We start from the raw sequence: 22,175 nt of genomic DNA on the forward strand, positions 1-22,175 counted from the left end.
GTCCATTGGTCTGTGCCTCCATTTTTGGGAGTTGCCTGATAGAAATGGCAGCTGGAATTGGGTAGTGAAACTAATAGAATAAATGAATGTTTACACACTAGACCGGTCGAGCTTTTTCATTTATAGATTTTTGAGAACAGAGCCAAGATTCACTGTTAAGAAGACCGTCATCATCTCATTTCCAAGCTTCCCTTCTGCAGGACTTGTAGCTGGCAATCGCAGGTTGGCCACCTTATTCCGTCAGCTCCGGAGCTTTCAGCCACCTTTTCACACCGTACGCCCAGAGATGTCAGCCTTTAATGGAAATCATTGATTTGCGACACCCCAAAAAGCTCATCCCATGAACAACAGGAGATCAGTAAATGTTGTTGTGTTTGCCTTTGTGTTTGCCTTTGTGTTTCTAGGGTCACTGTTGTGTTGTCGGCAGAGTCCTGTGAAATTCTTTTGTGCATGTGCTAATCAGCATGCAACTTATCCAGCGCCGTAATCAGTGAGTAGCGCAGCCTTGACTGGAAAGACAGACAGATGTTAAAGGCACTGTATACCAGTAGGTAAAGCCATGAAAGGCACTAGATAGATGGCAGGTACTGTATACTGTATGTGACAAGTACCGTTTAATAGAAAGACGTGAAAGACACAGCATAACATAGGGTCATACACATGTGCACTCTGAATTTAAAATAAAAACTTCAAACCCAAATCGGAGAATCCAGTCCTACATACTGTATGTGTGTGTGTGTGTGTGTGTGTGTGCAAGAATATAAGTAAAGATTATATGACTAATTATTTAGTTGTCATTTTTAATGAAGCGCCGCAGAGTCAGGTGATGAACTTGTGTATATCTCTACACACATACGCAAACATACATGCTCACCAAAATAAGGCAATCCACTCAGAAATGTGAAGAAAATTGAATTTGGAGTGAAGGGTTTTCATATAGTGCCTATCACGGCTATTCTTCAGCATGCGTATGCAGCCGTTATGTGATGCGCTTCTGTGCTGTCTGCCCAGGCGTTGGTATGCACGTCAATTCGCCAGTCCATTTTGGCATCATGTGTGGAGCAGGCGTTGTTATACACCAAAGAATAATGTGTGACAATCAAGGTCCGCATGAAAAATTGAACATTATAACCCCATGCTGGCATTTCCAGCTGCATTTTAGGCCTAAGCCCTTGTACAGCTGGTGACTGGGAGGAAGGTCCTCTCTTGGACTCCCAGTGGGCCTAGTGTGTACTTTCTTGAGCGCAACCCGATCCTCCTGTGGGTCCCACCAATTCTAACAATTCTTTCTGTCGCTCTTTTTCTCCTCAGGATGAATTCCATCCCTTCATAGAAGCACTCCTGCCCCATGTTCGAGCATTCGCCTACACATGGTTTAACCTTCAAGCTCGGAAAAGAAAATACTTCAAAAAGCATGAGAAGCGCATGTCAAAGGAAGAGGAGAGAGCAGTCAAGGATGAGTTGCTCAGCGAGAAGCCAGAGGTCAAGCAGAAGTGGGCCTCCCGACTACTGGCAAAATTACGCAAGGACATCCGGCCTGAGTTTCGAGAGGATTTTGTGCTATCGGTCACTGGCAAGAAGCCGCCATGTTGTGTACTGTCCAATCCGGACCAGAAAGGCAAAATGCGGAGAATTGACTGCCTGCGGCAGGCGGACAAGGTCTGGAGGTTAGACCTGGTCATGGTGATTTTATTCAAGGGGATTCCTCTCGAAAGTACTGATGGCGAACGCCTTGTAAAGTCTCCTCAATGCTCAAATCCAAGCTTGTGTGTACAACCCCATCACATAGGAGTTTCAGTTAAAGAGCTCGACCTTTACTTGGCATACTTTGTTCACGCCGTGGGTGAGTTTGCTTATTTTTACTTTACGGTCTCATGTGCACGTTCATTTTGTGTGATAGTCCACGTATGTTATGGGAAAAAGGAGCAATGATGAGCACTTGTGGTGCTGCACATGCCCGGTTGGAGGGCTGTGTCGGTTGTAGTGGTCACCTTGGACCACACCTGTCTGTTATTGAGTCAAAAAACATGCTGCTAACCTCCTCTAACGGTAATTAAGGCCACTGCACTGGCCATGTCTACAGAGGTTTGCTGAACTGTTTTAGAATTCAATTGTAGTTACCAATGTTTGCATGTGTAAGAGGTCATGACATTTATAGACACGGTCATCAAGAAGAAATTCTCCTACTTATTGGGAAATAACCTTCTGGGACTGGGGTGTCAGGCAGAGCAGTACTGCTGACCACGTCGCTGGGCCCTTTGGATTCTTCTTTGCCATTGTGAACATAGGAGGTGCAATTTTATGTCATTTTCAGATGATCTTTTCTCTTTTTATTTCTTTTTTTTCGTGTGTTCGTATTGGTTGAGCTTGTACTGGTAGTTGTTCATTTTAAAAGCAGCTTGACATCTCTAAACAGAGTCAGCGTGGTCACCATGTGTTGTGTTCAGTTCGACTGGACAAGGTGACGAGATGTTTGAGAAATGAACCAAGGGTGAGGCTGCTGCTATAAAAACACGGCCAAAAGTCTGATCCCCTCCACATCGAGAGTGTTGTCTGTTATAATTCAAGCCTATCCAAAAACCAAAAGCCTAAATTCTACCAGAAAAGTCCTGAGCCCAACCAACACTCTCTAAAAGCACTGAAGCCTGCAAAATCACTTTAGGGAGAGGAGAACCTCTGAGCTGCTGACCCAAAATGACAAACCTTTCAAGAATATAATCTTTGTCTTTAGTTAAATAAATGAAGAACATTCAAAAGATCATTAATCGATTGTGTGTCATAGCTTCGTGACACCCACGCCCCCATCCCCATGTGGTCGTTGATTGTGGCACTCGTGTTTCATGGGGGACCTGATCAAACACACTCAGAATGAATATGTTGTCCACATCAGCTCAGCAGTGAAAGAAACAAAAAGCTAGAGGGAGCACCGATGGCGTCACGTTGGTGTTCAGAAAGTTTCACATTTTGGGTTTTCAAATTAGCGATACTCAAACACCTTAGCTGGGTTTATTTCATTTCATTTATTTTGGCTATACACTTTTTTATTTCCTCAGCACCATTTTGTGTGTTTTGCTGGTTGATGTCACATGACCGACAACAGTGTTGTCATCACACCATAACTATAAAGAACAACGTTATGCTGTGCTCTTCAAAATGTCACGTTCAGAAATTTTTAGCCTTGCTGACTTTATTCTTGCTCTTCATTTTTCTCAGCCCTTTTATTTTCATGCTTAAATATTTGCCTTCCTGGTGGCAACCTTGGCATACTTTTGAACTAGGGTTTTAGTTTTGTCCCTATGTCGTTTATGTCTTGGTTGATTAAGTTCATCTTTCCAAAACACGTGCACTGCTTGTCATTGAGGATGCCACCTGATTTCCATGGGCTCCTCCACTTTTGCTTGTGTAGTGTTTACATTGAGTCTGCCTTTTGGGCTAACAGCATGTCTGTTGTGTGCTGTTTACCCGTCTAAAAAGGGGATGGGTTGGCACTCCAAAACATGGAGGTTCAGTGGCGCCCTCTGTTGGTTTGAAGTGGACATGGCACTAGCTAAGAGCACCTGGCAATTAAATACACAGCATCACTGGCAATTCTACGGTGCCATCTGTTGGCTGGAGGAACCAATGAGCATAAAAAAAATGTAACTGCATAGGTTAGTACAAAAATGTACGTTTATTTATTTAACTTACAAGTCACGTGTAAGTGTAATTTTGTATATTCTTATGGAGGAAAGTCTAAAGAGAAATAAATACAACAAAAGTGTAACCTATGGTGGTGTCAGCTTCTTGCAGTTCATGAAGCGCTAGTCTCATCCTTCATTATTTCATTTCTTATACACAGCAGAAAGATTTGTACAAAGAAGAATTCTTGGAATAATAAAGTTAGTGTTGGAAGGTACAGGGCAAAGAAAGAGTGCGACTTTAATATTCTTCAAGCAAAAATGAAACAAGGAGTAAAATCCAAAGAGCTGTTTCTTCTTATGCCTGCAGTTGTGGAAAGTAACAGGAAAAAAAACAAAAGGGGCTGACGCTGGCCTTTGTCTTGCTGATCTGCTTGTCCCCACACACACTTAGGGCACAGCTTCACAATGAGTGTGTGTGCGCACAGGTGATGTGGAATCTTTAAAACACTGAAGCAGGCCAGAATTTCAACTGTCCATTTGTAGGCTTTTTACATGTGAAGTAACATGAAGAATATTTACAGCCTTAAGAAAAGGAAAATAAAGCCTAATCCATATTTTTAGATGAGCTAATCCACATCCCAAAAAAAGAGAAAAACGCACATCTGCAAACGAGCACCATGAACATTGAGCCAAATAGGATGAAGGCTAAGCCTGTGGGGCTTTAAGAAAAAAAAGACATCAAAAATAATTTGGCAAAATTATTAAAAGTATTTCAGAACCTACTTTTGCCAAGTAAATATATGGTGTTAATAACAAACGAAACAGGACCACTGATTTAGAGAAGAGGAGGGCCACTAAACACACACCCCATAATACAAACGTGTCAGGACGGTGAATACGGCACAGCAGCAATTCACACATTCGCTTTTCAAATCCACTTAATTAAACTTGGGGGACCTGGGAGCCCGAAAACCTCAGAAAAAAATATTAAGAACGCCATCCAGATCATGGCGCTCACAACCTGGCGAGAAGGAGAATAAGAAGAGTAAGACTAAGACTAATAATAAAGCAGCTATAGGTAACAACCGATACAATTTGTATACTGGTAAGTGGCCATATACTGAATGTGCTGCCGTTTAGTTTCTACATATTGAATTCATTTATGAATCAGAGCAACAGATTTCATAATTCTGTGTAGCGCCTTTAAGTCAATCACTATTGCAAGAGAAATTTAGTTTATGATCAATGAAAGAAAGCTGTTGCTGCTTCAAGTACTTTTGGTGTCATTTTTTCAAAGTGAAATGTTTATTAGTAGAACTGTAGTTTTTAGGACATAATTAGGAGGCAAATGAGAATAATGAGGACCGAGTACTTCACAGTTTTACCTGAATGTGAAATCTGCAATTCTGAAGTGAAAATAGAAGTTAATACACGTTAATCATATTGACAAAAAAAAAATAATACACAACTGATGAAGAAGGCAAAAACAATGAGGAGCTGCTGAGTTAGAGATATGAGATATCAATCACAGCGGCTCTGCGTGTATGCGTTGTGAATATTTCTAGCTGTCTGAAAGTAATATTAGTACTGTACCTGTCAGGAGCTCATTAGAGACAGTCACAGGAACCCGTCTCTCTACATATCTACCTATTATATAGCGCCTTTACTGTCTCTTATCATACCTTATCTCTCCAGCTTATGGCGTTTCTTTCATGGCTGTCAATCCTCTACACATTTTGAGGTCCCCCTATTATCGTCTTTATTTTCCTTTGCATTTTTTACACTCAGAATCAAATGTGTTCTCTCCCAGCATTGTAACAAGATATATCAAATTACATCAAGCGCTCCCCTCTCCGGAAAGAGGCGCTGGAGAGGCTCACCTGAGGGTCAGATTTAACCTTTGACTTTACTTGCAAAACATGGTGTAGGAGTGCGAGATGCCTGAAGGCAGAGCCCGAGGCTTCTCCTTATTTAAATGAAAGCATCCGCTCTGCTGTAGAGGATCCCGACTGGGATTTGTCAGGTTCCCTCCTATGGTTGGCACGCGGTCAGACCCTGGGGTGAATCACTCTACCTACATGTGCTTCAGGTGTTCACCTAATGTGTCTTTTGAAGGGCCAGTGTTGTGTTCAGGATAGAAGGCGCGACATTAGAAGCAGCCTTTTTGATGCCGGGGTGAGTCTACCCAAAGTGTGTCCCAGAATCCCCTTATCATAAAGCCTCGTCGCTTCATTGTGCCATTAACAAAGTATTAATAAAGTGTTAATAAGTCCAGAATTAGAGCGAAAGCGGCTCAGTGTTGCTTATGGCCTGTAATTCCTGTATGACAATGTGACTTGGAGTGAACGCAGTGATTATCAAGCGCAAGCCTTTAGCTGCCTGCACATGTCGGCATTCCAGCTCGTCGAGATGATTTTCATTAGGCCGCTAATAAGACAATAATGGGCTGGTTTTAGAATTATTAAGTCTAACAGTGGAGTGTGGCTGCCGTGGGGCTGGGCCGGTTGGGGGGCCCATGTGCCGTGTTGAATTGTTTTGTGATGCTTTCCTCAAATTCTGTTTTCCAGAGCTTGCTGGCTCCTCATTTACACATGCTGTATATTTTTGGCAGTAGTGCAGGAAGTATTACTATGGTTTATTTATGGGGGGGCCCAAATCTGTTCATTTGAACAGCATCCCATACTTTGTTCTGTGTTTCTTGCACTCCCTTGATCAGATGCTAATTATTAGTAATTTTTGTAGATGTTTGTGCAGTAAATCCACTTATAATAAAAACCCTTAGCAGCGTCTCCTCCAAAGCAAATCCACTTCTCAAATTTGTATTTCCTTTTTTCTTTTCTTTTCTTTTACTTTACCTTGGCCTGTTGTTAATTCCTGTTTGCTTTGCACATTTTCACCAGTCATTCCTGGATGCGGCTGAGCAGACCTTTCGAACACAGGCAAGGCATTCATTCTCCCCCTGCCCACTAATGAAAGGGTGGGCAGTGGGGGTGGCATCATTTAGGGAAAGCTGACAGAAGTTTAACTCTGCTGATCCCGAGTTCACCACAGCTTACAGAAGTTTCAGTTTGTCTGTTGTAAACCAAGAGCCAGTGGCTAATGTCTTTATTTGTCTCATTGTTTAAACTAAAGGATTTTAATAATTCATTCATTTGCTGAAATGAAATTTCTCATTAGTAAAGTCACTTTGTCCAACTACAATCAAGTTTTCTCTTTGGTTTATGCTGTGTGCTATGCTGAGGTGTTTACTGATGTGACTTTTTGACTAAATGACTGAATCATCTCATCAGTCATTTAGTTTACAGTATGCACTGGTAAGTCAAATAATCAGGGAGCAGCTCTTCAGGTCATGTTGGACCACAGAATCCATTTGGTAACAGAGCAGTGGGAGGGGCTTCACTGGTGTGTTCAGTGCTTTCATTGGCTGGAAATTAGTATGGGGGCAATACTGAACTGTTTATTTGTCCAATTGAATGATTTGCAGAGTCTTAAAAAATGTGTTCCTGTATAAGGTGTCTTGTGCATCTGTAAAAATGTAATTTACTTCTTGGGACAAATATATTATCTATCTATCTATCTATCTATCTATCTATCTATCTATCTATCTATCTATCTATCATATAGTGCCTTTCACTCTATCTATCTATCTATCTATCTATCTATCTATCTATCTATCTATCTATCATATAGTGCCTTTCACTCTGTCTATCTATCATATAGTGCCTTTCACTCTATCTATCTATCTATCTATCTATCTATCTATCTATCTATCATATAGCGCCTTTCACTCTATCTATCTATCTATCTATCTATCTATCTATCTATCTATCTATCTATCTATCTATCATATAGTGCCTTTCACTCTATCTATCTATCTATCTATCTATCTATCTATCTATTTATCATATAGCGCCTTTCACTCTATCTATCTATCTATCTATCTATCTATCTATCTATCTATCTATCATATAACGCCTTTCAACTCTAGCTAGCTATTGATCTAAGATGGTTGAGGAATTAGCTGATTAATTAATGGATTCATTTCATGAATTTTCCAGTACACCAAAAGTAAAATATACGTACCTGGCAAACAGTAGGGTTTGTTTATTTATGAGAAAAAAATCTTTGGAAATTCTAGGAGTGAAGTGAGACATAAATTGGGCTTGTGACCGTGAGTGTGGTGTGTGTGTCAGTGTCAGTGGGCCCTTACTGTATGTGGAGATGGCCTGACCCACACTGGACTGAATGGCTTAGAGAATGTTCTCCTATTTACAGTATAAACATTGTTTGTACTGTAAATGCTATTTCTTCATTCTGAATTTCGGTCTTTGAGTTTTTAATGTAGAGCGAGGGTGACTGGGCTTTGGTGGTGGTGGTGGTCCCTGCTGCTCTGTGGTTGTTTTCTCTCATTCTTTTATTCCTCCTTCACTCCCACAATGCAAGAATACTAATGTCTGGAATATGTCAGGGTGATTAAACGGAGTGTCCATTTCTTTGCCAGCGTCCGCTGGTAAACCCAAATGACCCAGTGCAGATTTGGACTGGGTGTTCTGAGCAAACATTGACTAGCCAATCCGGTTGAAGCGCACAGCATTCTGGTAATATTCTTAAAGGGTTTGGCGCACTTTGTACACACAAAGTCACACACATCCCGACATTTCCTGAACAGATTTGCTGATTTTGACATAGGACGTGTTTTACATTTAAATACTGTTTCGTTTTACTCTAAATAAGCTTCAGCCTACTGGTAAGACATCATTTTTTCTGAAAAGCCAACTTCAAGAAGACTTTGATCTGGCATACTGGATCAGCACTTCCGTTTTACAGTATAACAGTTGGTGTTTAATGCATTTTTTTCAGGTTTTTTTTAATTTGGTTTGTATATGGGGACGATTCAAATACTGTACACTTTCATTTATTTTCAGTTTTTATTTTTGTTGACATCTTTTTCATGTTGTTTATCGTTATCCTTTGAAAGTCCCAGCAGCCCCATCTTGGTTTCATTGATGCATCCCCGTTAACAGCCCCAGAAGTTGCACCATGTGACATCATGAGTGTGACAAATATTGGAGTCAGGGCCACTTGTTCTTAATGGCCCGGGTTTGCGGATATTTTCAAAAACGGGTACTACAAATGATTTGACTTTTTGTTCCGACTGTGGCATGGCACTTCTGGTATCGACCCTTTGTTCTGTTTCCGGGTTTATGATTCACTTGGCGGTTCACTCTGCTCTCTGAATGTCTGGCACAACTATTATGGTGCACAAATTAAGTTGTGGATGCCTACTAGCGTTGAGTTAATAGTAAAGCTTGACTTTGGTACCAATACCACGTAACTGCCCTCCTGCGCCAGCACACTCTTCAACTCATGGCAGCGAGCAGGGAGGAGGTGGCTGGTGAGCTGAGCCATATGTGCTATGCGTGTTACATCGTTGGAGCTCTGATTGCATTCATAAAGGACTGAGAGCAGCCGCTTACTTCCGGTGCCAAATTAATGACATGATGGTCCCGTAGGTTTTTCTGTACCTTTTCAGTACGGGCATACCGTGCAACCCTAATGCCCACAATTTGGTATGATTTGCTTGGTCTCACAGCGAGTCAGGAACTGGACATGTTCAAAGTCCTGTGGCATCGTATCTTGTGCCAGAAATCTTAAGTAAAATTTTGTCAAGAAGAGTAAACTTTTATATTCTAGATGGGTTTTCATATGGCGAGCCCTGCAGGCAGTGACACTACATTGGTGCTTGACACGGTGGGCAGTGGAATCCTGCCATCTACGCTGTTCCCTTTATTTTCACTTGATTCACTAATGTTTCTCTCCTACACTACACCACTGGCCACAGTTTGCAGGAGCATATGATCTGCTGCTGTAGTTATGTCTTACCATCAGGATTTTACAACCTTTTTAAATTTTATGTTTGTAAGGAATTGTTTCTTACAGACAAATATGGTTTTCTATTGGGTGTGGCAGATCTGTGAATACAGATTTATTATTATTTTCTTCATACATCTCTGGAGAAGTGCGGATGTTTACCAGTGTTATGGTTTATATTTTTGTGTCACCATCTTCGGGCTCCTTTGCCTGGACGTGACAATCTTTTTCTGGGGGTGTAATCATGTGACGTCGTTCAAGTGACTATGGCCATCGTTTTTAAGCCCTTCAAAATCGTGAGAATTCACAGCCATGTTCTCGACTTTCCTGTTTTATCTGGGAGTCCACGCATTTAAGTGCCCCTCCGTTGGCAGCAGACGTACACTTGAGATCAGTCGCAGGTGCTCTTTATTTTTGTCCATTTTCATGTCTTGGTGGGCGTTTTTCTGGCTACTGCAACTCCCTCCACCACCCAACGACGTGCCAGTTTGGTGATTTGTCATGTGCCCCTTTGTCTGGCGTGAGTGTGTGGCGGTGCCTAGTACAGAGTTGGCTCTCACACACCCAGTGCCCAGATGACAGGTGAGGGAATGAAGGCGCCATTTGTGTGCCCGATGCCATCTTTAGGTGAACGGCCAACCGGTCCAGCGTTGTGAATGTGGTTGAGGTGCCCAGCGATCGGCCGATTGGTTCTTGATGCGTAAAACAGTTTTAAATTGACTGAGGCTCGTCTCTTCATTTATGTCAGATCCTTAATGGGGTTAATGAATTAATCTGCTGGTGTAATAATAATCCAGAATAGCTGCAAGTGCGTGTATTCGCTGATTTATTTGTGTGTGGGTGTAAAGTGTTTTTGATAGATCGGGAGTGGGGGAGGAGACATCAATTTCGTATTTATTTGAGAGCCAGTGCGGCTTTATGAAATGGTTTTATTTATTTATCTACTGCAGTAAATAAAGCTAAAAGTAAAATCTTAAAAAAACACAAGCAGGCCACATATGCTAATGAAAGGCTTGACTTATTAATTTAGTTGGGTGTTCTTTGAAAGATTCCAGAATGCAGCTTGCTTATTTGCCGTGAGTCACGTTATCTTTGATATAGCGCCCGGATGCAAGGTGGCCCGCTCTTTTCTGACCTTTCTCCACGTGTGGCATACAGATGACAGGGGCCAGCAAACCATCGAAGGTCCCTGGTCCTTGTAAATCCGCGTGTTGTCTCAACAGCCACAACCTGTGCAGGCCCATTCACTCCCTCGGCCAATTTAATTTACGGCCTAGTGCTTAAACAGGCGAGCCGTGCCTGACTCCGAGGAGCTGCGGGCACGTGCAAAGGTCAGGGTTTAAGTTGTTGAGGTGCTGACCTTCGCTACTAGGCATTTGACCCCTTAGATAAACATTGATCTTTGCTCATTAGTGGGCATTCAAGCGAGGGTTTGCCCCTCCGTGACCTTCTGGCAATACAAAGTCTTTGGGGCTGCACGGGGGAGGGGAGGCGCCTGACGACAGAGGTGGCGGGCGGCCCCAGGGCAGGATCGGCGTCTTTCATCTGGGAGAGAGAAGGGGATGCCCTGGCCGTCGCGGCCTCCCTCTGCCTGCGTCCGGCTGGAGGTCATTGCGGTGAGAATCTGGCCGAGTGCCCGCCTGCCCGTGAACGAGTCGATTCATAAAAAACAGTCGTGACTGAGCTGCTCGGATTGCCCCGTTATCACCTTCTCGTGCCCCTTCCATCTACGTTTGGGCCTGCAGGTGCAAAGGTCAGCGGAAAACAGAGGAGGATTGTTCTTCTTGGCGTGAAACGAGCAACGTCTTTATCTGTCTTAAGAATTCCAGAATCCGAAGGTAGCTCAAGTTGTAGCCGCGGGCCTTGTCTGATAGCAACAAAATCTGCCAATATTTGTTGGCTGGCTTTGGCGAGTCTACTGTTACAGCAGGTTTACATTTCCCTTTCTCTCCCTGCGATGATGAATAACAATAATTTGGAGCCATTTAGGCCGAGTGTGGGAGAAACCGCAAGCTTTGTTGTGGTCACTCTCTACTTGGCATTTCGGGGGGCTGACGTCAAGCTCGGGCTCGCTTCTCCTCGGCCCCAGTCCGGCTCCCCTGCCGGCCGCCACCAGCTTTTTTTATTTGGGCTCTCTAAAGCTCGCGCTAATGTGATTTAAGGTCTGAAACCACACTAATTGTTTTGCTCTTTTTTTTTTTTTTTGTGGTGCCTGAGGGCAAACTGGAGCTAGTGGATGAAACTCTGAAACTCGGCGACATCTTGGCCGCCAACGTGCTCTCCTCTTCCTTTCCTTTTCAAATTGACACAAATGAGGCTGACGTCTTTACAGGATATAGCGCCTTTCATATCACAAAGCCCATTGCGGGGCAGACAGGAATAACAAAAAAATCACACACACTGCAATGAGCAATGGAGCAAATCAGACACAGGCAGCAAGCGAAAGGACCGGGAAGAACGCCAGTAGGGAAGAGGTGAGTCCTGAATGCCAACGTGCGATTGGTGGGTCTGGTAAATCGACCTTAACGCAGGTTATTTTTGTTATGAATTACCGTATTACACCTAAGAGCAGAGCAGCAACACTGATAACAACAAGAAAATGGCACAGCCACTCGACAGCAGAGTATGTAACAAAACGACATCGCTCAATTCCAGAATTATTATTATTGTGTGTATTTTTAGTATTAGTTGTAGTAGTACTGCCAGCTTGGGAGTCACACAACAGGGGCCTGGACAGAAATTGGCAGAATTTTAGCAGTTACGCGAGTAAGAGCAACAGGAATCAAATGAACACAGCGATGGCAGAAAGAGAAAACGGACAGAAATACAACAAGGGGCCACATCAGAGCGCTGTGCGCATTTATCAGTGAAACAGCACGAAAATAACAGCAGGAATTATTCATTTCTCAATAACGTATCGGTAAGGTAATGATTAGTTACAGTATGTAAAGATTTTATTAATGTCATTTATATCTAACTTGTGATGATACAAATATTTCTCGGAAATGCAGCGAGGATGATGAAAATCCTTAAAAAGTGTCCCCCCAGTACGTACACGGCGGCACATTCGAGCAAAGACGGGGGACTCTGCGTTGTGATCTCTACACTGATGCCAAAGCACACAAACTCGGCAACGCACAACTGGCCTAATCAGGCCCCACTCTCACAAACCGAGGAGCCCACCTGCCTCTTGGTTTAACTTCTCAAAAGAACTGTCCACATGAATCAGGCTGCAGAAAGAGCCTTTTATTTGTTTAGTTCCCTAACTGGTCACATAAATGGACGAGGAAGGATCTGCGAAGTGTGGGTGGGAGCCTGACTTAAAAAACGGACTCTGCGCTCTGTTCAATTACACAGGCTCGTCTGTTTGCTCCTGTAAATCGCCTGTAGACATTACAGAGTTCTGTTTCTGCACCCTTTCAAAGCCCAAAGACCCGACTTCAAATTCAACAAACCCTTCGTGGAGTAAAATACTCCTTTGTCAAGCAATGGAGCTACCCGGGCCACACGGCCCACTAAAGTGCCACTGAAGTACCAGGAGTGCAGGAGAACGTAAAAGAACTCTTAAGTAAAACACGACTCACTTTCAGGTTTTGAGATGAAAAATCATTATAACAATTACAACGGAACATTTTCAAGTCCTCACATCAAAATAATTATTATAATACTCATAAAAGAGCTTATCTTCATGTCAGCATTAAGTAACAGCTTAACAAGTAAAAGAGCAAAAAGAAGCCGCTGCATGAGGATACACACAGCCTAGCAGGGACATTTCCAAAAGTACAATAAAGGGACAACGCAGGGTGGGCCGATGACTCGGGTGCAGTGCTGCCAGACAGAATGGGCACTGACTCGGGCGTCTCAGTGCAGACTGTTAGGGGAGCATAGCTCAGTGCAAAGAGCGACAGGAATTCATCAGTTCGTGTTCAGAGGAAGGCACTGGACGGGGAACAGGGAAGGTGTGGTGGATGTGCGACCTTATCTACCTATGATAATACGTAGCAGTCAAAATAATGAGCATAATAATAATACTCGTATCACAATGCATAATAATAGCAATGACAGCAGCAGTAATAATAATGACTATAATGGACCGTCTCATTCTTTCTACCTCACTCGGTAAATATTAATTTGTAAATTACAATAATTACATACAAATCATAATATTATTGAATCGTTTTGTCGCTTCAGTAGAAACGCTGATAATATTTGGTATTCAGTGGTTTTTGTTCGAATTCCCGTCACTACATTGGAGTTTTTTGTGAAGCGCTCGTAGTATGGGAAAGGCGCCATATGAGTAAAAAGTACGACAGTCCAACTATAAGAGGTAGCAGGATGAAAACATGAGTGCAGCTATTGTGAAAATCCTCACATTGAAATGAAAGATTCAAAACAATACAAAGAAGGCGCCGCCGCCGCAGCCTCGGCCTCGCGTACTGCGAGTTACATGCGCTATGGCGGCCCTCGCCGCTGGATGTCTGTCTGCGGGAATGAGGCTGGCAGTAAGAGGACGACAGGGGGACCAGGCCGGTGACTTTACGACTTAAAGACAGGCCACTTGTGTCACTCGACTCCGAAGTGAATGGCACGCCGCGCCCGTAGTCCGTCCACTTTTACGAGCACCCGGCACTTTTTCTCAGCGTGCTTTGAAAGTGACAGTTTGCGAGCGATTGTCAGTCCCTCCGCCATCTTTACATTTCGCCCACCTACACTTGACACGCACCCTAAGGTGAGAAATGCGCCTTCTAATTACGACATCAAATGGCGGCGATTTATCTGCGGCTAATGAGACTTTCCGAGGGCCGCGCGCGCTTTCCGAGAAGCTGTCAGATTAGCGATCGCAAACTCCGTGAGACACGAACGTCTTACTAGCTCGGGCCCGCTTTGATGTCGACGTCTTCCGCTTGTAGCGCCCCTGAACTTTATTCTTATTTAATATCTTTTTTAATAAAATAAATTTGAAGGAAAAAAAATCAGAAACCACGAAGTTAAGTCTTTAATTCTTCATCGGGGGCAGTGGGTTTTAATGCGCTTTGGCAACCATTGTGTTCCTCTTCAATCCGTACAGACGAGCTGCTCCTGCTCTGGGGTCCACTGGTCACTACTGGTCACTACTGGTCACTACCGGTCACCGTGACACTTTGACATCTTTAATGTTTGTTTAATGCAACATCTGGAGGGGAGCACAAAATAAATGAATGTGGCTTTCTTGAGGCCTGTCCTGGGCTTTCAGTCATGACGAAGCTGTGCCACAGCACAGCACTGGGCATCCAAATGTAAAAAGCTAGAAGGAAGGGCACAAAGAGCTCTAAACAAACGAAAATAAAACACACAGTCTGGACACAGAGAGGGTGCACAAGGCGCTATATTCTATTATTATTACGACTGTATTTGTTACATCTGATTTCATCCAATTATCCACCCAGGGTGTTTAAGAAAGAGTGACAGTAATAAGCAGGAGAGAAGAATATGTAAAGAAGGGAACAAGAAAAGCAGTGACAAGTGACAAAGTCAAAGTGGCTTAGATGAGTGGTAAAGACGTTGTATTCCGCAGATAGTTAAGTGTGAAAGGCGCTATGTAATAGAACATATAGAAAGATGGCAAAGCCACTGTAAGATAGGCTGGCGCAGTAGTTAAGGCTTTGGCCTTTAAACCCTGAGCTTGTAGGTCCAGGTAACACCATTGGCACTGTGTGACCGTGAGCAGGCCACATTGTCACAATTGGAGAAACAGTGGCGTCTGCTACAGTATGTGTTCCTCAGTCAGATAATAAGAGATAGGAAAGGCGCTATATAACAGATAGATAGGGAGTGGATCTAAGAGGTCAAACTCCAAAGAAATGGCCAAAAAAGTCAGAAGGCAGAGTAAGACGTGGGACTCTGAAGCACTCATCTTTTGCCGCCTGTTGGGAGATTTTTTTTTTTTTTTTTTGCTGCAAAACAGATACAGATCAGCAGAATGGAAATAAAATATCATGGCTGGGGGCTTTTTTTCTTTTCTTTCTTTTTTTGGGTCTACTTTTAAAAGTTGTTTCTTGGGCCAAAAAGTCAGCTGCTGTTGGGCATTCCCGCTGGCTATCATAGCTTGTTTGCAACAAAACATTGAGCCAGGCCCTTGGCTTCAAATGGGTTAAAATATATTAAACTCCGCAGGGAGAGGTATTCATAACAGTTCAGACTATTCAAGCCTTAAAGGGGGTAGACATTTTTTTCCCATTTCAGAACAGCAGCTTTGGCTAACTTCTAAGAATGGACTCTTTGTATTCAGATACCATTCAACAAGACGCTTATTGTCTTAAGCCCTGCCAGGAGAATGCTAGTCATTGCACTGCCTGTATTGTGCAGACTTTGATTGTATTTGAACTTGATGAGGACTTCATTTGAATTGTAGGCAGACAGCTCATCGGCTAGTTTGGCTTGAGAACTTTACAATGTATGGCAACCATCTAATTACCTTCAAATTTGAACAGAAACCGCGCATTGTGAGTCTCCCGGCATGTGTGTGTGGTAGTGGGAAACGGGCAGGGCTGTGTGTGATGAGTAGAAATAAAAAGATCACCAAAAGATTCACTCTTTAAAACAAAAGAGTGTGCTCTGTGAGACAAGGGTTCATCAGAGTGTTACTGGAGAAGGCAGCACTTCTGAATGTGAGTAACGATAGAAATCCACACACGCATGTAGGGAGAGGTGATGGCCGCCCGCCACATTACGGCACCCAAAGACGGCGCCATACTCATTGGCAGCACAGTTAATGTGTGTTCAACCCCACGTGAAGCAGACTGAAATTCAGTGTAATAATGTCTCTGGGTAAGATATGAGGGCAACCTAGTTATTACCTGACCAAAGAAACTGGACCGACTCAGTGTCTCCTTTTATTTGTCAAGACGTGTGTTCTGTCCTTTATTTATTATTGTTTTCCACCCATCCACGTCACTAAGCAGCCTTCCTAGGGCAAGGGGCAGCCAGCGCCAATCTTGGCAGTCACAGGGCACTGGCAGGAACAAACCCTGGAGAGGGTGCCAGTCCATCGCAGGGTGATATTATTATTGATATCAGGACAGTGAGAACAGAAGACATTTGGCAGACAAGAGGAGGCCATTTAGTCCATCAAACGTGTTTGTTTAACTGATAGCTACGCTCTCCCAGTAGTAGAAAAGTGTTATATATCTTCATGTTTATAAGGCATTCCATTTGTGTCGAGAGAGAGAGAGAGAGAGAGAGAATATCTATAATGTGAATATTGACATACCGTACCTGGACTGTACACGTGACCGACTGGCTGGCTGGTCTGTCTGCAGGTGTGTTCAGCATTCGTGCTTTGTGCTCTCTGTTATACGAGTATTACTAAAAAATTAACAGGATTTATTGTATGTTTTACACAGCTGTGTATATGCAGCTTATTACACATTGTATACAACTTTTCATTATTGTCTCTCTCTCTCTCTCTATATATACATATATATATAAATATGTGTATCCTTTTCTAGCTCTCTCTTATATAGCGCCTTTCATTATCTATCTATCTATCTACAGTATCTGTTGATTTGCATACATCAATATGTACTTTGGTTGTTTAATTTATTAGCACAAACACACACACACACACACGTACACACACACACGCACACACACACACACACACAACACACACACACACACACACACATGCACACACACACACACACACACACACAACACACACACACACACACACACACACACACACACACATACACACACACACACACACACACACACACACACACACACACACACACACACACACACACACACACACACACACATACACACACACACACACACACACACACACACGCACACGCACCACACACACACACGCACACAAACACGCCATATTCCCAGTGTCTTGAGGTCCACATCCTACCCTCTGCCCCATCGTCAATACAGTGTACTTGAAGTTATCAATGACCACATTTTCAGAGACTCTTTCACACGTGACACTCGTTTATCCTCACATTCAGGTGGGCACCTCCAATGGCCGAGGTGCCCTAACCCTGGAGGTCGTTAGTCCGTCCCCCCCACCTGCACTGGGCACGGCTCTTATTAAATGCAGGGGCTGAAGCGCAGGCGACGCATCTGATGGGGCGTGAGTGTCAGGTGAGGCGGGGGGTTAAAGAGCCGTGACAAGGTGTGCAGACATAGCAGTGAGTTGCAGACGGGGGATTAAGCGCCATTAGAACAAGTAACAACATCATCGACTTCGTTGTGTTTCCCTCCCCGTCTCTCTTCTCAGTTTTTCTTTTTGTTTTTTTATTTACCCTTCTGCCCGACTGAAATGCCAGCCTGCCCAGTTAAAGTCATGCAGCGTAACTGATGGCGGTTTTATTTATTTTCTCCTCCAGAGCACTTTTGGGAGTCCCCATTTCTTATTAAAGAGGTGGTCTGTGGTGGACAGGTACACAGGGTGTGAAAATGAAAGGGAAAGAAAAGAAAAAAAAAAGACATACTTTGAAGGAAATGAGAAAAGGAGGGGGTGCCGCTGGATTTTGAAGTCATTTCTTTTGGCTGAAAAGGGGGCTTGCTGTGTTGCTTTGTGCCGCCCTGTCAAAACCTCAGTTAGCAGCCCCCTAAATGAATAGGCGCAGTGGAAATTGAATTTAACGATGATTTGGCGGCTCGATTTCGCCGTTTTATCGCACAGTCGGTACAGTATCCTGGATTTGAATATGTGCCGGAGAACAAAGATGGCCCTGCAGCTCCAAGCAGAGGACCTTTGTTAAGAGCAGTTGGGTTGGAATAAAAAAGGCAGAAAATACATGAAACAGGACAGCTGTGCGGGTCTGTGGGGAAAGTTGGTGCAGATGGTGAAAGGAGTGCGCGTAAAGTACCGTATGGCCAGCGAAACAGAAGAGAGTGAGCGCTGGGGCTTTGTTGAACCGGTGGGCAGCCTGCTCTGTGTCGGCGATCTGTAAGGGTGGGATGAATGGCTTGTGTGAGTGCTGGACACTTTGAACCCATTTGTTTCTGCAACTCCACCCTTTTAGTCTCATCTGGGGTCTGTTTGGATTTTCTTGCACCCGTCTGAGGAGAATGAATTGAATTTTCACAGACGCCCTGACCAGGGTTGGCTCCAGCCTTGCCCCCAATTAGACTGGGGTAGAAGTGGATAAATGGGATAAAAGACTGAGAAGATGGATGAGGGGATTTCTCTGGCGAACCCTTTAGGTCACCTGGCTGACAGGTCTAGGTAGGTGGTCAATGGCCAGTCACCTGAAGTCCATCTAGCTGGCAGTGGCTTTGCAGGGCGTTTCCTGCTGTCCATCAAGACTGGTCCCCTCACACTGATGGGGGTGTTCTTGTCTGCTCTTTTTGCCATCTTTTGTTTTTTTTTTTTCTCCCACTCCATAGGTGGCAGACAGGTGGCCCAGTGACCCCGCCCTTGCGCCCACAGATGATGGGGTCTGGACCTTATCCACAGTTTCTGGGCTTGGCGATATTTGTGCCCAAGCCCCCCATCAGATGATTTGTAGGGCACAGTAGGGACCTCAGCTGATGTTTCATGTTTTTGCATGCCAACTTTACAATCTGTCTGGCTTTGACTTTCAAACTTGGCAGTTTTACTCACACCTTGTTAAAACAGTGATTGGCACAGCTGGCACATTTCACGTGGTTGGGCCACAAATGACCTCCACCTGTGGACCTCTGAATTTTATGCTTAGCTACATGAGTGCTTGGAATGGATGAGAGCGCGCATTTAAAAAAATCTGCTCTATAATTTTCTGTTTGCTATGGGCACTGCCAGGGGGAAGGCTGCTGGAATGCAATCTGTATGTTGTGTCCACAGCTCCACAGCCTGAATATGGACGACTGTTAGAAACCCTATTGACAAAGTTAGCAAAATATTTTGGTATGTGTGTAATGGTGTGCCCAGTGTGGGCATCTGTGAGAGCGTCTGTGATCAATTTTTGAAAATACCCTTTAAAAAGGGTATTAGGTTGGCAGAGTGGCCAGTTGTGCCACATGACTAGGCACTATACCACAGATCAGAGTTTAAATCAGGCCCAGGTTGTTCCCCAGGTACTCTGATATCTTCTCACATGTCAAAGGTGTGCATATTAGTTAAACTGACCTGGTGTAAATGACACATAGACACCATGCCACCAGTCTGTGCCAGCCCGATGCTGCTGTGATGAGGCCTGCCCCTGGTAACCGTAGGAATGGATGAAGTGGCTCCAGAAAACGGATGGCTGCTTTGTAACCAGACAAGCCCAAGTCAGTTTGGAAGTATGCCAGTGTCCAGTGGGCTCCTCTGTGCCCATCTTGTGATTTAGCACAGGGCTAGAGGGTTCAGCGCTTTGACAGATGTTCGAATTTGTCTCGCCACCTTTTGCTTCTTCTCCTTTCCCTTTAATTCATTCCTGAGGAGTCACTCCTGCCAGTGCCTGCAATGGCATGAATTTAATACCCTGCAATCCTAAAGTGTAATAGGTGAGTTCTGAAAATGGGGGGGTTTGGGGCGCGTTGGGTTACATACAGCGACACCTAAAGGCAGTTATTGGAAGTTCAGGCTTCTGGTGTAAAAATAGCATGCAACATTGAAGAGCCAAAATGAAGCGACTACTGTGTGTAAGAACAATGGGGTTGTGGACCTTGGCAGCCTACATGTCACTTGAACTCATCCCTGCAATTAAGGCAAATGCTTCAGCAGTGAAAAAAATGAATGATTAGATGAAACATCAGCAAGGTAAATCAATCCCTCTACCCATCTTCTCATTTCCAAATGAGTCCTTGCCTGGATGCCAGTCCTTTATAGCCCATACTGTAAGTAAACGTCACGGTCCAATTCTTAACTCTGATATTCTCCTCACCTAAAGCCAAAATCTAGACTGTGGCCATCGCACTGCTGACAGCAAAGAAGGGCATGAGTGTAACACTGCTGACGTGGTGCCTGGACACTGCACTGACCAGTCAGCCTGTGAAGAGAAGTGGCAGCCGTGCCCTTCGATTGGCGCTTCATGTCAAGTGTTATAGGACATCAGCTTGACCATAAATCACTTAAGTTGGTTTTTACTTTGCTAGTCTTATGTCTTGCTGCCATGAGATTTCATAGAGTGACTGGAAAAAAAAAATGAAGCGAGGGTCAGAACCAGGAGAGCAACCATCAGTCCCCAAAGCTGTGACTCGTGAGACAAAGTCCAAGTCAGAAGGAGTGCAGAGTGTTCAAAAACCAGGGAAACAAAACAAAGAAAATGAGAAAGGTTTGAAAGGTTTTGGAATCTACGTAGCCAGATGAGGATGTCTTCCTGTCACATGGTGATGGAGAGGTCACAACCTCTGAGGACACGCCCACTCTGAGAGCAGTAAGAATCAACAGCAGCACCATAAACTCAAAACCATGAGTATATTTCAGAAACCGGTGGACTCCTTAGGGTACAAACCCACCACCACATACAGGACACGTGTAGAGCAGGAGACCCTGACAGTTCAGGAAACCGCTTGGTACTCTCTTGGTGAGTTTATTCCTCCTGTGTCTTTGCTGTGAGGTGGCCCACTGGTCATCCCTGCTGCCTCGTATCTCATGGGGACCTTCGCTCATTCCCTGTCCTGGTCACCTGCTCTCCTTGTGCTCCAGGCCCCCGGGTCAGCACCCAAGTTCCACAGACCTTCGCTCATTCCTCGGCCGTGGTGTTGAATTGTCCTGTGTGTATGAGGGAGCCTTCTGCTGAATGTGCCGCTGGAAGTGACGTTTGTCAGGATGTGTCAGCCAGCACTTGTTGTTGTATTTGGAGTTCACTTTTGGCTTCTGCTTCTGCTCGTATTTGTCTTTCATCATTTTTAGGAACATCATGTGGGGGCTGGACAGGCCTGGATGGTTGTGGTGGGGTGTGTCCTGCTCATTGGGACGGTGCTGCTTGGCTGGCTGTCGGGGTGGTCTTGCTCTCTCTCACTTTCTCACTTTCTTTTTACAGTTTGCACTGTTTTGAATGATGTTGCTGTTTATAGTTATGCTGATGTAAAAAGTGGATTGATTTTTGATTAATAAAAGACATTTTCCAAACTGAAAACTCTGTTGCTCCCTCTTTTTCTCGTTTTCTCTCTCTCTCTCAGTCTTGCTCCCACTTTCTGTCTTTCTTGCACTCTCTCTCTCTGCTCTCACTCGGACTTTTTCTCTTCGACTCTCTCACTCTCGCTGTCTCTTTCACCTCCCCGCTCGCTCTCCTTGCCAAGATGAATTCTTCTTGAAAGTTGAGGGCCGGCAGGGTTGGTGGCCAGGAGTGTCTCCCTGTGCCTTCCCTCGCCTTCCCTCCCCGTCTCCGGGTAGAGAGTGGTAGCTCCCATCCAGGCTTTCCACACAAAGAGGTTATGGTTCAAAGTCAAAGATACGGAGATAACGCAATAATCAATCATAGGAACTCTTCACTGTGTGACCAGCCAAGCTCTCGGTGCTGTGACCAGCCAGGCAAAAGTTAGTCTTTCATTCCGCAGCCAGGACAGTCAGCCCCGCTCACTCGCTCTCTCAAGAGGGAAACACAAGAAAAGAAAACGTTCTGCCATTCCCCAAAATGTTATCAGCAACGCAAGACTGGCATCCCGGGACGAGGGCATTGGGTTTCCATCGATGTCCGTTGTAACAAATCCACTGGGACGTGACGGGGGTGCACGAGCGGGAATCCTCTTACTGGAACTTTGAAATTTTGCACT

General features: G+C 44.3%; 1 protein-coding gene across 1 annotated transcript in view; it reads left to right on the top strand.

Moving 5' to 3' along the window:
* The window catches only part of nfia (nuclear factor I/A), a 285,399-nt gene that overhangs the window by 108,886 nt on the left and 154,338 nt on the right, over positions 1–22,175 (top strand). The window contains 1 exon segment of the mRNA XM_039767230.1: positions 1,312–1,843. Within this exon segment, the coding sequence (XP_039623164.1) occupies positions 1,312–1,843 (532 nt within the window).

Source organism: Polypterus senegalus, chromosome 10 (assembly GCF_016835505.1).
Source record: "Polypterus senegalus isolate Bchr_013 chromosome 10, ASM1683550v1, whole genome shotgun sequence".
NCBI classification, from domain to species: domain Eukaryota; kingdom Metazoa; phylum Chordata; class Cladistia; order Polypteriformes; family Polypteridae; genus Polypterus; species Polypterus senegalus.